This window comes from Pangasianodon hypophthalmus, chromosome 16 (assembly GCF_027358585.1).
Source record: "Pangasianodon hypophthalmus isolate fPanHyp1 chromosome 16, fPanHyp1.pri, whole genome shotgun sequence".
NCBI lineage: Eukaryota > Metazoa > Chordata > Actinopteri > Siluriformes > Pangasiidae > Pangasianodon > Pangasianodon hypophthalmus.
In genome coordinates, this window is record NC_069725.1 from 5,184,443 (window position 1) to 5,201,281 (window position 16,839).

General features: G+C 36.3%; 1 protein-coding gene across 1 annotated transcript; it reads right to left on the minus strand.

Annotated features, from left to right (window-relative positions):
- Positions 1–5,797: 5,797 nt before the first annotated feature.
- On the minus strand, positions 5,798–16,091 carry sh3bgrl2 (SH3 domain binding glutamate-rich protein like 2). Its single transcript, XM_026944927.3, has 4 exons — positions 15,915–16,091; positions 9,490–9,675; positions 7,182–7,262; positions 5,798–6,595 (listed from the first exon to the last, which is right to left on the minus strand). Exons 1-3 carry the CDS (start codon positions 15,957–15,959, stop codon positions 7,194–7,196), a joined length of 300 nt encoding a protein of 99 aa, XP_026800728.2. The 5' UTR covers positions 15,960–16,091; the 3' UTR covers positions 5,798–6,595; positions 7,182–7,193.
- Between the last annotated feature and the right edge of the window lie 748 nt (positions 16,092–16,839).

The window sequence follows — 16,839 nt, forward strand, 5'->3', positions numbered from 1 at the left end:
AACCAGTCATCTCTGTCCTGAGATTAGATTTTGCTGAACTTTATTTGGGATAAAAGTGTCTGCTAAATAAATTTCACGCTGGTGTTCAAAGCACTGGTGTACACCACCATTAATTGTGCAATTTACAGGATATTTTTCAATTCAGTTGTTAAGAGAACACAAGTTGAAGCATAAGCTCTATAAATTCATGTGCAGCAGCAGCTGATGTGTATTTTCACACAGTAGTGGTTTCAATACATCCCAGCTGAGGTCTGAATGGTTGCATATGCTGCTACTAAAGCCAGCCATGATTACAGTAAATCACATCTCGATTGTGTATCTTTAACTGTTTTATTTATTAAGAGAATCGATTGAATTCAAACCAGCTGCATCTTCTAATCTTCCCAAAGCTCCACTGCAGTCCATGTGGTGAAGTCAAGGGAAAAGTGCAGCTACAGAAACACCCGAGTAATTCACCCTTTTTAAGAAGAGGCTTGGGGATGAGGTACATAAACCATCCTTATGTATATGTGAGGGGAAATTTGTTTTGCAGCATGAAAACTATATTAGTGTACACAAACACAGGAGTTCTCAAAATTTATGCAGCCAGGGACTGTAAAATAAGTAACATGAACCACCTCAGGACGCATTTCTTTCCATCAAGTCACCTTTATTTATAAAGACAACACATGGCGGGCAAAGTGCTGTACAATAAAGTCAAATCATTCCAAACAGCAATGCAATAAAACACAAATAAAACAAAATAAATGAATAAAAAACAATAAAAGATAAAATCACAGATGAAAATACAGGCGAAACAGGAAAATACTCAATATGACAAATGTTAAAAAGACTCAGATGCCTGGGAGAATAAATTGGATTTTAAAATTGGATTTAATATTTCATAAACATTATTCAAAAACATGTACAGTAGTATTTGTATTTATTTGAGCCATAGAGCTATTTATTAGTGAACTTTGCATTGACAGAAACCATTAGGGACCATGCTGACATTATTTATAGGCTGCTTGTCTTGGAGTCATTGAGGTTCGGATTAAACCTATTCCACTGACCAGTCAGACATACTAATAATAATATTATAAACTCAATAAATATATGAATATAATAACTTTGATAAAAGTGGGTTGTGATATCACTAACTACATTTAAAAATCACGGACCCCCTGGCTATGCTTCACTGACCCCACTTTGAGAACTACCAGACTAACACACACGCATTATAACCTCATGAAGGTCCCCGTGGTGCTGCGTCAGGTGTATTAAACACCAACACCACAGTTAGGAAACCCTGAAGGTGTAGGTCAGGACCACAGAAATTCTGGATAGAAGGTGTGTACTGACACCTGCTGGTGAACTCCAATAGGGTTTATGGGGTAAGAATGTTTCTCACGGCCTCGGGGTCAACTCCCTGCTGAGTGACCCACATTCACAGGACAGGAAGAGGATGGCGAGGATTCAATATAGTACTATTCCTGAAATCTTCAATCTCTCTAAATGTCCTAGGTGAAGCAAATGTTAGCTTTGGGACATTAGTCAGAGGTCTTTTTAGGGTTATTTGACATCTTTTTAGATTTCATTCATCTTCTGAGACCAAATATTAAGTCATTCTATTATTCTATTATTTAAAAAAAAATAGATGTGTGAATATACTGTATATACAGTATAGAACTGCAAAAAATAATATCTTAGCAAGTAAAAATAAATTGAATATAGACAAATTCAACTAATACACTGCAAAAATGATCTCTTATCAAGTGGAAATATCTTGAATATAGTCAAATTGATCTAGTATTATGATTACAATAAGATTACAATAAATCAAATAGAAGATTATTAAACATATTTCTAGATATATTCTAATAATTACAGCTTGAAATAGATCATTTTTGCTCATTTTAAGCATTTATTTTTAGAAAGAAGCAAAATTATCTGCCAGTAGAATAAGAAATTAGTAAAAATGTCCAGAAATAGGTTTAGTATTCTTATATTACATTCATTGTAATATAATAATAAGGAATACTAGATAGATTTGACTATATTCAAGATATTTTCACTTGCTAAGATGGCATTTTTGCAGTCTGTCTCACTTTATTACATTTTTAAAACAAATATAAGATAGTATTTTTACTCATTTCAATTTTAAAATTGTTTTATTCTGTTGTTAATTTTGCTTATTTTATAAGCAAAATTATCTACCAATAGGATAAGAAAATTTTAAGTTTTAAAATTTAAAGTTTTAAATTATTAAATATGTCTAGAAATGGGCTTAATGGTCTTATATTTGTTAAATAATATTCTCATAATGAGAAATCAGCAATTTTGCTTGTCCTAGCCCACTTAAACTACACTTCACCCTGCCCTGTAATATTATCATTAAAATGCTTCAGAAATCTTTTTCTTTTTTTTGCATTAATTTGTGAATTGATTTGACATCTCATGCTTGAAACATCCTTTTCCACGAACCCTCCAATATAGGTTATGGAAAATGTACATTTTAGTTTCCACAACATTTGCTCAAATCGCATGTTCAGCATTAAAGTAAGAATTTCCTGAAGATCACAGCAAGAAGAAAGTTTATTTTCAATGATATTGTGATATTGACCGATGAGGTCACTTTGAAAGTGCAACACTGTACAACACTACCCAAATTATAGAGTGAAAGTAAATTATTAATTTAAAATATTAAAAATATTTTGAGTAAATCATTAGAAGGTCTTTAATGTCCTCGTTCCATTATCGTGGGCGCTAGTTAGCCACATTTTGTGTACATGCTAATTCTGTGCTAACTTAACTCAACCCTGTTACTCATTTAAGAGCAAAATAAAGCCTGTCAACAAAGAAAGCTTGTAAAAAATGATATTGTTGCCTGAGATGGGTTAGCCTGTGAAGTGACTAAACATCATGCATCAGTGCATCAGTCATAAAATGTGAAGAATGATTTAATGTTTCCAACAGAACAGTATCAAAAGTCATGGTAGTGTATGTCAAACATTTACTAACAACATCAGCAAAGACAACAGTGATTACGAACTGAAGTTCACTGACATATGCTAAAAGTAAAATCACAAAAATAACCACAGAACTGAATGAGCACCTCTTTGACTCAGTCTCAAAAAACATTGCACATTATGAGCTACAATATCTGGAACTCATAGCAAGGCTGCCATTCAGAAAACCTGCTGAATAAAAGCCCAATGCATTAACTTGCACAGCTTGACGTAAGTAATAGAAAACCTGGATTTCTCAGCAGTGGAAGAAAGTAATGTGGTCACATTAGTCAAGGTTCACCATATTTTTTACTCTAATATGGCAAAAACATGTGGACGCCTGACTGTATGTGCTTGTTGAACATCCTTTTCCAAAACCAAGGGCATTAATATGGAGCTATACCAGCCTCCACTCTTCTGAGAAGACTTTCCACTAGATTTTGGAGTGGCGCTTTGGGGATTTGTGCTCATTCAGCCACAAGAGCGTTAATGAGATGCTCTCGTGTGCCTGCGCTGATGTTGGGCGAGGAGGCCTGGTGCACAGTCAGCGTTCCAGTTCATCCCAAAGGTGTTCAATGGGGTTGAAGTCAAGGCTCAGTGCAAAACACTCAAGTTCTTCCACACCAACCTTGGCAAAACCCTGTCTTTATGGACCTCGCTTTGTGCACAGGAGCGTTGTCATACTGGAACATTTGGGTGAAGGGAAATCTTAATGCTACAGCATACAAAGATATTCAAGACAATTGTGTGCTTGCAACTTCATGGCCACAGTTTGTAGAAGGCCCACATATGGGTGTGATGGTCAGGTGTTCAAATAGTTTTGGCCATGTAATATATATCACAGATATATATATATTTTTTTACAGATTTATGTTTGAAGTAAGCCAAAGGATGCTATTATCCCACAGTGTCTGCTGACATTGTAATGGTATGTAATGTTGTTCTTGTGTAAATCATTAGGTCCGATGAATATGAGGCAAGTGTACAAAACCAGGCACATGCTGTGGTGCAAATTATTATGCATTTCCCCATGTTCCCATATTCTAGGATGATAATGCCCTCTCCCCAATAAACACTGCTAAAACTATTCAAAGAGATTTGTAAAAAAAAAAATAATAATAATAATAATAAAAAAAAAAACGGTTGTTAGACTCGAGTGCGGTCTTGAACTTGGATCCAGTCTCAACATGTTTTCTGTCTTGACCTGGACACTTGGACATCAGTCTTTGACATTAGTCTCGCTAACTATGGTCTCGACTTCTATTGCCTTTTCCCATGCACAAAGTTTGACAATAAATAATACCTTCTTTTAGAAAACAGCCTAATCATTGGCACAATACAGGAATGAAGCATTTCTAGTTGAAGTAAAGCCTTGTCCTCAAAAAGGATTTGAATGTTTTCGGTCTCAATATTGACTTAAGACTCGACCATCGATTACCTTAAGACTTGGGCTTGACTCAATCTCTTCTAGCCCTGGTCTTGGATATGACAATGGTGTGCATGACTACAGCCTCAGTTAAAGACCAGAATGAAGTCAAGCACCTTCCGTGACCTTCATAATCACCATATCTAAATACAATATTTATAGGACGTTCTGGAGCACAGACTGTGAAGTAGATCTCCATCTTGTTCATCCCTATAAAAAAAATGGGAAGATTTTTCTTTAATAATGGTCCAGCATCCCATCACAAACCAGTCAGGGCTTGTATGACAGCAGTCCAGGAAGCATTAAAGCTTTTTTGGACGCTTTAATAAGGTGATATTCCTTATTAGGCCCTTGCCATTAATATATTGTTACTGTTTCCAGTTATTTTGTCCACTCCCTGCATATGGTCTGCAAAGCAGCTAGATCTGTTCTTACCTTTTCTGCCCTGGGGGTGCTATGAGGTTCTGCAGCTCACAAAATATTTGTGATTTATGATCACTTAATACTTGTTTATTGCATCTATGTATGTTATAACACAGTTAGGCTCTAAAAAAATATTTAATAATACAGTTACAATATCTTATAAATTCATCAAGATCTCTTTTGTCTGCATCCAGTTAATTGTGTTCTGGGTATTAGTTACCACTCCAGATAATTCTGATAATTCTGATCCTCCAAAGCACCTGCTGTAAAATATTTCTGATGCTGTCACTGCTTATTAGTTAGAATGTGGATCATGATTGCCATGTAATCCCATTTAATTTCAACACGCATCACAAATCACAAAGGTAATTCTACATATTAGTGTTCTCTATATGCATGTAGAGAAAGTTGAGTAGGCGTGGTGACAATCCTAACATTTCTGAACTAATTATGCTTTTTAAAACCAAGGATGAGCATTTAAATACATAACAGAGCTGATTATATAATAACGCCTGTAGCAGTTATTCCATTGGTGCTTGGTTATTTATAAAGCCATTCTTCACAAATTGCCTGCATGTATCACCTCTCTGTTAAAGTGATAAGACAGTGTCATAATTCCTGATTAATGCAGTCACACATTTTAACCTGGGAAAGACAGCCTTTACACTTAGCACTAGACGTGTGCGACTGTGAATGCTTTACTTAAAAATCGTCTGGTCAAAATGTATTATTCCAAATTTTTCATTTTTTTGTCTTCACTTTTCCTGCTAAATATCAATGTGTCAGAAGGTGTTGATTAATTTTCTATGACAGCAGCTCTGACAGCATTGCCAGCTGCAAGGTTAATATTAATGTACTAATGTTATAATATGTTCCCATAGTAACACCTTAACCAGGAACTTGTATGGTGGATGCTCCATAAAAAGAGATTTAAAAAAAAAAATCATTGATACAATGAAGCTTTATGTGAGGAGAGGTTTATTGAATATTTTTTGGAAGGAGTCTCCAGTGTCAGCGTTTTGTAACAGTCAGAGTTAAAGCTACAACTTTACAATTTCCAACATTGGAAATTAATAATAAAGATTATAGTGTGCTTCTTTCAGTGTGGTCACATGTAGCATGGGTGTAGACAGGGGAAATACAGACTAGTGAGATTTTTGCTTGTGTTTCCTGTATTGGATGATGAGATCATGAGTTCTGGCCTGATCTCAAATGGATATCAAAGCTTTTATAAGGACAACACGACACCTGGAGCCAAACATATTTCCTTATTTGCCTCAACTCTCCCTGTTTGGTTCATCCACTTTTCATTCAATGTCCAATTTTTTTTATTGTACTGCTGACATTTGCTCCAACAGAATCACTCGCACATAGAGAACACATAAAACATCACAAACATACAGTACAATCTCACATATTGTATAGCGATACATACAAATACATACAGTGATTGTCATAGATTAAAAAAACCCACAGTGATACACACATTACACAAGCTGTGTCAGTGCGAATGCTATATAAGACATTTCATGCAACAACACAAACACTGGACTAATTGGCATCGCTGTCTCATTAGTCTAAATGTGTGTATTTGTGTATGCAGAAGTCTCTTTGAAGGTGAGGAGGTTTGCGTAATTGGCAGATGCATAGCTGGCAGTGACGGCTTCATCCTCTCATGAAGAGAGAATAATCACAAATCGTGAAGCTCCACGGTGCTTCAGCGCTGGAGTGCGATTCACACACCCTCAGATTCAGCATCCTGCAGAAATCAGAGTTAGACTTGAAGACAAGACGATATTCCAGCTTAGTTACATTTCTCATCCGTATTCGAACTGGGGATTTCCAGCGAGCCACATGAGAATCTAGAGTCAAATACATCTCATATTAAACATCCTAGATCTACAGTGTTACTATTATTAGTTAAATAGCATCAGCACACTGTGCAGCACACTGTATGGACCTCTCCCGGGACAGATAATCAGATTGGTCTCAAACATGGAGCCAGGTTACAAGCGGACATTCTGGAAAATTGAATTCTTCTCATAATTGCTTATTCTTATGAAACCAGCTGACATTCAGCACCAAATATCGTGACTATTACTGCCTCATATCCATCTTCCAGGCACAGGGAGGATAGTGGGTAAGTGTGGTGATTCCTTTTTTTTCAGATTGTCGTTTAATATTAGATTCTTCCGAACCAGCTGGGAAAAATAAATTTCCGAAACACTCCAGGATGCAAAGGGGTGAAAGAGTTGAGGGATCACATAAGTTGAGTACTGTGTGTGTGTGAGAGAGAGAGAGAGAGAGAGAGAGAGAGAGAGGGAAAGAGAGATGTGTTTCTGTACCTTCCCTGAGGCTTAAGAGTTGAGGCCAAGAAAAGAAAACACTGTGTTGGCTTCTTTAGCCAGGAAGAAGTCTTCATAATCCTGAAAGAACAAAATGCAACATTAAAGGAGCAGTTTGTCATTTTTTGCTCCCACTGATGAAAACATTCCAAAGCTTTCTTCTTCTTTAACCACTTTATTAAAACAATATCTGCCTTGTGAGTTGTCTTTTAAGGAAAAGAAGCAGAGCCAACCACATCGGCTTTGGAAGGGCGGAGTTTATTTGAGAGCCAGAAAAATGTAAATGGAGGTCTAATATTATGAAAATAAAAAGAACCCAAATTTCATAGCAATACAGAGGATCAGATTTTCAAGAAGTTATGTGATGATTACAAGTTTAAAAGCAAATTATAAACTGCCACTTTAAACTCTTGGAGTTTTAACGTCAATTTTCTTAGACAGTCATTTCATTTAATACTAATTTCTGTTTCAGTATGGTTGTAATATGCTTGTCTCTATGGCATAAAGATTAGCAGTGTTTCACAAGCTGCAAAATGCAACTAATACTGCCATTAGTCATCCACAAACACTTACACACACTGATCGTGAGTGCAACTGTAAGTATAAGTGTTATGGAAAGCTTTAAATCTGAGATCACAGCTTCACATAAAACGTATTGCTCAGACCGAAAGACAAATTCTATTCTACTACACTTCAATTCTAATCAGCTAATCTAGCTTCCTGTTCATTTAGCCAGTGCATTGACACAAAATACCCAAGACACTAGGTCTCATTATTCGATGCACCAAGTCAGCATGCTCAGTGTATGTTTGTGCATGTTCTGCAAAATCAGATGGAAACTTCACAACGTTGAGCTCTACTGGTTAAAAACAGAGGTTGGAAAATTCACACCACAGCCAGAGGAAGGAAATAGCAATTCTGATCATGTGATTGGTAGAGAAAGAGCATGATAAATACCACGCAGGCTTGTTATTGGCTAAACAAGATAGCAGAAATCCAGGAACAACCCCCTCAAAGCCCTCCATCCTGAAGTCACTGGTTTAGGTCAAGTGTATAATAAATCCTCATACTAACAGGCTATTAATGCATTTGAACATGTCATGTCAGTTTATATTATTGATTGTGAATAATTACAGAAACCAATTTGGCTTATTGCAGTCATTAGCTTTATCCTGAGTGCTCTTTCCCCTCATTTATACAACTGTCACATTAACACAAAGAAACACTCGATGGCTAATGGACAATGTACGTTTAATTTGAACTTTCAATAACATTACAGAACTGGTTTAGTATTCAGGCATACACAATAGCTAAAAGGTCTGCTTTGTATTGTTGACGTCTTTCTAGATCTGTAATTTTCTTTTGCATTTTCTTAAGTTTCTCTGAAGATAATTTGCAACACCACCATCTTCATTTCAAGCTTCGGTTTACTTTACATATTTCCAATCTGGAAATTAGTTCGGTCCACAGCCCTGACAGAGCTGCATCTTTTCCTTAAAAACAACACATAAGGTATATGTATTTGTAGCAAATGAAGGGGGTATTAATGTAAAAGGAGCAGATGTTTTCATTGTAATTGCAATTTGCCTTGCAGACAGCAGAGGGCTCAAAACAATAAATAACATCCCAGAGCAAAATCAAAAATACACTCCTGAGCAAAAGAAATGGGCCAAGCTCAAAATGGCAAAATATTAAGCTTTTAATGGTCTTAACAACAAATCATTGGTCAGGAAATCAGCAAGAATTAAACAGATAGATAAAGGAAGTTAGTATGGGAAGCTTTTCCCTTTGACTTCTTTAAATGTTTAAGGCTTGTGGCTCTTGATGGGCTGCATCAGGTGTGGCAGATGATCAAATAATGACTAATCTTTTAAGAAAAAACATCCCAGAAGATATTTTTGGAAAATTTTGTACACTCAGACATGAGTTAGTTTGAATTTTACATCAAACATTTTAATCATTATCATGATTTTACCTTTGCATACAAGACGGCTATATAAGTGAATTTCCCTGTTTTAAGCTTTTCCCCAAACAGTTCACTGCAGCAGAACTAAACAAGCAAATGGTGGCACAGGAGCTCTCAGGAGTGCATGTGTTTAATTCTTGCTAATATCCTGACCAATGATTTGTTTTTAAGACCATTAAAAGCTTAATATTTGCCATTTTGGGCTTGGGGCATTTTTATTTTTTTTGCCCAGTAGTGTACATTAATACAGGTCTGAAGTGGATTAGGTTTACTGATGAGGTTATGATCTGGTTTACTTATTAATAGTATTGAAAAGTCTCCTTGCACCTGCTTGATACTCACCCCGCAGTAGACCATTCCATTAAAGATCTGAGGGGGGAGCGGGTTGCCCTTCTCGGGTCGTTTCTCTTCTGGAATGTTCTTGTACATCCAGAGTCTCTGGTCCTCCAGCATGGTGATGTCCACCTCCTCAAAACTGATCCGGTTTGCCTCCAGGAAGCCTACGACCTCCTGCTGACGCTTTTTTACCTGAGGAATAATGTGAAACCCCTGACATTAAACATCACTAATAACTAAACCGAATGGGAAAATCATGAGGGATAATATCAGTGATATGTTTCTACACCTAAGACTTATAATATAGCATAACAAACCTGTTTGGAGAGTAATTAAACAGTTATCTTAATCACTTTTCAATCCATACATTACAAACTCTACAAAATATCAGCATGAAGAACAGTGTAAACATTTCTAACTAGTCAGTTCTTTCTAACTGGAGCATTGTTTGCTATTGATTTCCCTTTTTTTTATTATTTGGATAGAGATATATTGAACTCTGGCTCGAGATAACATTAGCTGAATCAATAACCTGAAGATGACACAAAAAACAACACTGACTGAGCAACGTAGCAGCAGTTAGAATTGAATTAGGACGCACAAATTTCTCCAGTTCAGCTTGACATCGCTTTCTTTTATACCACAGAGCTGTTGAATTCTCTAATCTGATTGGTCAGCAGGTGTTGATTCATTTTCTATACCAGCAACTAACAGGTTTACATTAATGCACATGTTCTTATATGTTATTGCTTCTATAGTAACAACTAACGCAGGGACTTGGATGGTCCATATGAATGTATAAAAAATGTGTGTAATTGTTGATATGGTGAAGACATGTTTATTTAGGATTTAAGGAAGGAGTCTCCAGTGTCAGCACTTTGCACCAGTCAGTGGTAAAGCTGCAACTTTGGGTTTTCCAATATGAGAACGTCTTGGATGGAGGGCTTGTTAAGTCACATTTTTTGTCTTATTAACTACCAGCGAAGGAAATGAAAAAGAGAGGCTGGTGAGGGAACAACTGTTTATAGCTGTTATAACCTAAGTGTTAACAGGAACTAACTTGTTTTGCAGACAACATTAAACATAACTAGAAATGGAAAAAGTATGCTGTCATTCTTTAATAAATAAATGTTAGTGTTGGCAAATTGCTATGGTGTAAGAGGAATAAAATATTTTGGTATGCACTGTTATAGGAATATAATCAATATTGCTTCACATCAGACAGCATCACACCACTGTGACGCAAATTCTTTTCCTGTAACAGTACTCCCTGTCGGGTTTTATTCCTTACACAAAAATACTGCATAATTCCAGTAATGAAATCCAAACCAAGTGCGAGACATGAGCTGTATTTTGTCCATTTGCTTGTACAGTAAGCCTGGATATGGTATTATTGCTAACTTAATTATTGCTAATTAACTGGTATATAATTAAAAAAGGGCTGGATTTAGCCTGCAGCTGCTGTTAAACAGGTCTGGTGTAGGTTTAATATGAAACCACACAGTGCTGGCTGTGTGGAAGGATGAATTTGTTAACTACACACACACACATGCCTAATGATCACAGAGAGATGCTATTGTGGTTGCTGTTAGTGAGAAGCAGGAAGAGGGTATTGATCTTCACCAGGGGCTCAACTGAGGGAAAATGGACAGGATGCAGCTGGACTAGACACAGATACACATAAAGACACACTAATAACATGTTGACTCTATGGCCTAGCAGACACACATACACACACACACACACACACACATTTTGTTACTATGTCTAGAACCATGTAGGTATCAATGAATAATACTGAGAACACAGTAATTTGGTTCTAATCTCTATCGGTTTTTGAGGAATAATATGGAATGGCTGATTTGAACTAAATGGAAAAATCATGTATGAGTATGTGGGCTAATCCATGAAGAGCTACGACACATAATATTAAAATAATACAGCATAAAATTTATTACATATCATTACCAGTATAAAACTACAATCTCTTTTCCACTTCATTTATTCATACATTATCTTGAGCAGCCACTTCATCCTGAATCCGGAGCCTATCCTGGGAACACTGGGTGTGAAGTGGGAATACACACTGGATGACACGTCAGTCCATGGCAGCAACTTTCTGAACTGCATGTCATCCTTGCTGGGAAGGAGCTTTCAAACTACCATATTGTTCTACATCAGCAATTCCATTTTTTCTCCTTAAAAAAAAATCTGTGAGCTAGACAATATCTAATTCACTTGCTGTCACTGATAAATTAGTATTCATTAGATGTGATAGTATAATAACAGCTTATACAGGGACTTGTAATGGCAGATGCTAAACATTAAAAACAAGTGTAATTGTTGATATAGTAGTTTTCTTTGACTGAGTGACTATTTATAGCTGTTCTAATGCTGCATTCGAGTTAGCTCGGACCTGAGAAGTCTGAACTTTTTCAGCCTCCGTGCATATGAGCTGCAAAGTGGGGAAAAACACGGACACCTCCATGCTCTTCTTTTATTAGCAACAATTTGGCCAGCTAACTGTGATGATTTCTGTATATTCACCTCCTCAATACAGCGAACTGTATAGTCAGTGTTTAGTCATGGATTTAATAAGGGAATATGTCTGTATGTTGATTGATCTAAAGCGAATACATGTATATATATATATATATATATATATATATATATATATATATATATATATATATATATAGTATAACACATGTAAAGGTAAAAAGTGTTTCTTCTTTTACTGTTGATGCTGCGAGCAGCCATGTTGATTTGACGTCACTTGCTGAACTCTGAGTTGAAGGGGCGTTTTCTTAGTTTTTTCCCTAGTCAGAGGTCGGAAATTGCGAGTTGCCAGTTCTAGTCAAATGTAGCATAATGTCAGTGATTACAAGAACTAACTTGTTTCGTGGACGTTACACAACATTAAATGTAACTATAAATGGGTAAAGAATACACTGTGTTCTTCTTTAATAAATAAAAATTGTTAGTGTTGGCAATAATAATGGTATAAGAAAATTGCTGTTATAACATAGGAAAATTTATCATGTGTGTAATTGTTGAAGTTTTCTGTGAGGAGATATTTATTTAGAATTTTTGGAAGGAGTCTCCAGATTCAGTGCTTTGTAACAGTCGAAGGTAAATCTGTCAGGACAGAGGGCTCTGCAGTTTCTCGATGACATGAGTGCATTTTTGCCTAAAGTAAATTAAAATCTTAAATTGTTATATGTTGGCAAACTGCTGTGGTATAAGAGGAATAAATAAAACACTTTGGGATGTGATATAATAGGGAAAAAATATCAGGCTGTGTTGCACTACCCCTAAACAAAATAAAACAAAACAAAATAGAACCACAAATTGTTTTATTTATAGACAGAAATGTCTTTAGATCATAGGAAGCAAGGAATTTTATATAACTAAACTTTTTTATATAACTAAACCTTTACAAATTTTATTTGAATACATAGTTGTAACGTGTAGTAATACATGCTGTTTGGTTAAAGATTTACTTTGCTCAGGTTCAGCACGTTTTATACACCAACGAACTTGAGATTAATGCAGCATTGTTCCTCCATCAGCTGTATAAACAAAGCTTTTGTTCATAGAATATCTATTCTACTGAAATAATATTTCTCTCTCTCTCTCACACATACACACACACACACACACACACACACACAGGGCTGAGGCACTGAGACCAGGGGTGTGTCTTTGGGAGCAGGGATGTTTGACAAGATTCCAGTGTACAGTATGTGTACAGAGAACAGGGAGTAGTGTGCTGTGCTTGTTGTGTGTGTGTGTGTGTGTGTGTGTGTGTGTGTGTGTGAAGAGGACAGATGGACTCTCTCTCTTTCCTGTCTCCGTGCTGACGGTGCACGCTGTGTTGCTGGACACAGCCAACAGAACTGCTTTAGTTGATATAGGCATGTACACACAGACAAAATGGCTTTTAAGTAACGAAGTAGAAAGATAAAGACTGAGAGAGAGAGAGAGCAAGAGCGAGAGAGAGCGCAAGAGAGTGAGAAAGAGAAAAATAACAAAATAGAAAGCAGAAAAGAGAGAAAGGTGAATGAGGGATGACAAGTGGAGGTTAGTCAGGGTTTAGAAGGACAATCCCTTTATAGGTAGTGTGTGTGTGTGTGTGTGTGTGTGTGTGTGTGTGTGTGTGTGTGTGTTGACCTCGGCAAGTAACTTTGCATAAACAGAAGAGGAGGGAGATAAATCAAAAATATTTAACAGTTTTCACTTACAATAACATTATCATAATCTGTTTTATCCTATGTTTATCTCTCTCTCTCTCTCTCTCTTTCACTGTCTCTCTGTCTCTCTCCATACAGCTGCCTCATGTTCTCAGCCTTCTTATCCACACACCCATCCCACAAAACCACACCCAGCACATGTGTCCATGCCAAAGGACCACACACACACACACACACACACACACACACACACACATGCACAAACCACAGGCACCTGACCTCCAGATGTCTGCTCCATAGTAATTAAATTTCCAGGTACTGTGTGTGTGTGTGTATAATATAATTGCATTGTCTTTAATCACCAGTTCGTCCATCATTGAGTCATTGTGTTTGTGTTTGCGAGACAGAGAAAGAGAGCGGTCTAAAAATAGTGCCTTGGCTAAACAAGTCTGAGTTTTGTAGAAATATGGAGAAGAAGGAAATGGGTGCATTACTCATTTGTACCATTACCTAATGCAGCACGGAAATGTAAACCACTCGATCTGATAAAGAGCAATCACAGCTTACACAAGCCAGACAATTACCAAATAAAATAATCCCCATTGTCTGACGTGGACACATATTGCTCACGTCTGAGACGTCTAACAATCACTCATCATTATAGAAATGAAATGTGATCTACAATATCCTGGAGAGGAATGGATTAGGAATCAGACATGCATCATGCCCATGTGTGCTACTTAAATAGTGGCAATAGATAAATATTTCTCCTAAGTAAAGTGTGTGTCTATGTGTGTGTGTGTGTGTGTGTGTGTGTGTGTGTGTGTGTTTGTATGTGTATCATTAAAGTCTAGCAACTGGCTAGGCCAGTAAACACGGACTTTGACCGCCTACACCTCTGCACTTTTTCACCGCTCATGATCCACCCCGAGGGAGACGATTTCCAAAACTCATATACACTGAGATTCGACCTAAGTGTCCCGGCTTATATAATGAAATGCATTGTAGAGGAAGAGTCATGATCATGAACACAGGTCACTGGAGCACAACAAAAGGCATTCCAGACAGTTGTTAGGAGCGTTTATTAAACAAAACACACACCTGTGCACACTTAACCCTTTACACTACACGAAACTATTCATTAATAACCAGCTTCTAATTAATATCGATTCGTATCATGATGCTTGACGACACTTTCACTGTACTCTCTCAGAAAAAGGGTATTTTTCCTGTCGCTGTGGTTGTACCTTTAATATGTATATTTCACCTGAAAACATGGATATAATGCACCTTTAAATAAATCATTTGTTGTTAGTGTACACCTGGGTAAAAGATACAAAGCCTATATACTAAAGGTACACAAGGTGTCTGCTTGAGGATAAGGGTAACACTCCAGGTTCCCCTTTTTTTTCGGAGAGTGTCCACAATAAATATCATTTTGCTTCATGGCAACAGTACAGCAATTCATTACGGAGAACTAAGCGTAAGTCGTTTCTGCTTATTTGCAAAAGATAAAATAAAAAAATGAAATAACTGCTAAAATAATCGACATTAACATCCAAATGAGTGGTAAAGAAGTGATTATAGTGGTATATCCATGATTTTAATTAGAGTGGTATATCCAGGATTTTAATTATGGTGCTATATCCATGATTTTGATTATAATTTGATTATAACCATGATTTTGATTATAGTGGTATATCCATGAGTTTAATTATAGTGGTATATCCAATTACTTTGATTATAGTGGTATATTCATGATTTTGATTATAGTGGTATATCCATGATTTTAATTATAGTGGTATATCCATGAGTTTAATTATAGTGGTATATCCATTATTTTGATTATAGTGGTATATCTATTATTTTAATTATAGTGGTATATCCATGAGTTTAATTATAGTGGTATATCCATTATTTTGATTATAGTGGTATATCCATGATTTTGATTATAGTGGTATATCCATGACTTTAAAGTGTATCATGATGCAGTTTATTATAATATTGAGATCATATTGTTTTATCACCTGTCCCTTGTCACTGCTATCATAAAGCCAGGGTTAATATTATACTCCACTATTATACTACTACACTGTTACACTGCTATTGTACTGTACTAGTAGATAAATGTTACACCACAGGTTAATAGGGTGTTAATACACACACAGACTGCACACAGTGTCAACTTAGTTTCATCTGCTCTCACTCCAGGTAATCTGTAAGAAACGCTTTACTCACCGCCAGAGAGCCGGACGAGGAGGCGACGTACAGCCTGATCACCATCCTAATGCCCCTGCTCCGCGCGCTCACACGCACTCCGGCTCGCGCTCTCCCGCTCTGCGTGCGTGCGTGTGCGTGTGTGTGTGTGTGTGTGTCTGGGTGCCTGTGCGCGTGTCTGGAGTGGCTTTCAACTGAAGCGCACGCGCGCCCCCGGTATCTTTTATACCATATTAACGCAATGCTGCCGCTGCACTCCTCAGCCATTCACCACTCACTGACCCAAATGACCCGCCTGACCAGATGCATGCTGGGAAATGTATTCTGGTGTAGTCGCAAAGCTGTAATAACCTTTACCTTCAGACCCTAAATAAATAAATAAATTAATTAATTAATTAATAATAATAATAATAATAATAATAATAATATTTTTTATGTACGCTACATGCTAACACAAACCCAGTCTCGGTAGCTGGTCGAAATGCTTGTGAAGGCCTGCTCTGAAGGAGGAATTAAACCAATCAAAACCTGCAGGAGTTTGTTTACAAGAATCAGAGCAACCATACGAGTCGCAAATCCCAGCACTGTCATCAAGTCACAAGCCTAGATCAATATTTGGAAACTAGAAGTATTTATAATAACAACAACAACAACAATAATCATCATCATCGTTGTTTATTATTATTATTATTATTATTATTATTATTATTATTATTGTTAAATAATAAGACATTTAAATAAACATACTGTTATTATTAAAGCGATAACATTATGATGATTAATAATAATAATAATAATAATCATCGTCATTGTTTAATATTATAGGATACTAATTAATATTTCATTAATATATTTGAATATATAATACAATGCAATACAATACAATATAATATAATATATATATATATATATATATATATATATATATATATATATATATATATAT

Bases quoted from the DNA above. Each gene is read 5' to 3' on its own strand.
- sh3bgrl2 (XM_026944927.3), bottom strand. From the start codon at position 15,959: ATGGTGATCAGGCTGTACGTCGCCTCCTCGTCCGGCTCTCTGGCG. The intron at 9,676-15,914 runs GTGAGTAAAGCG...ATTATTCCTCAG, and splicing joins CCTCGTCCGGCTCTCTGGCG to GTAAAAAAGCGTCAGCAGGA. The intron at 7,263-9,489 runs GTGAGTATCAAG...TTGTTCTTTCAG, and splicing joins ATGGAATGGTCTACTGCGGG to GATTATGAAGACTTCTTCCT.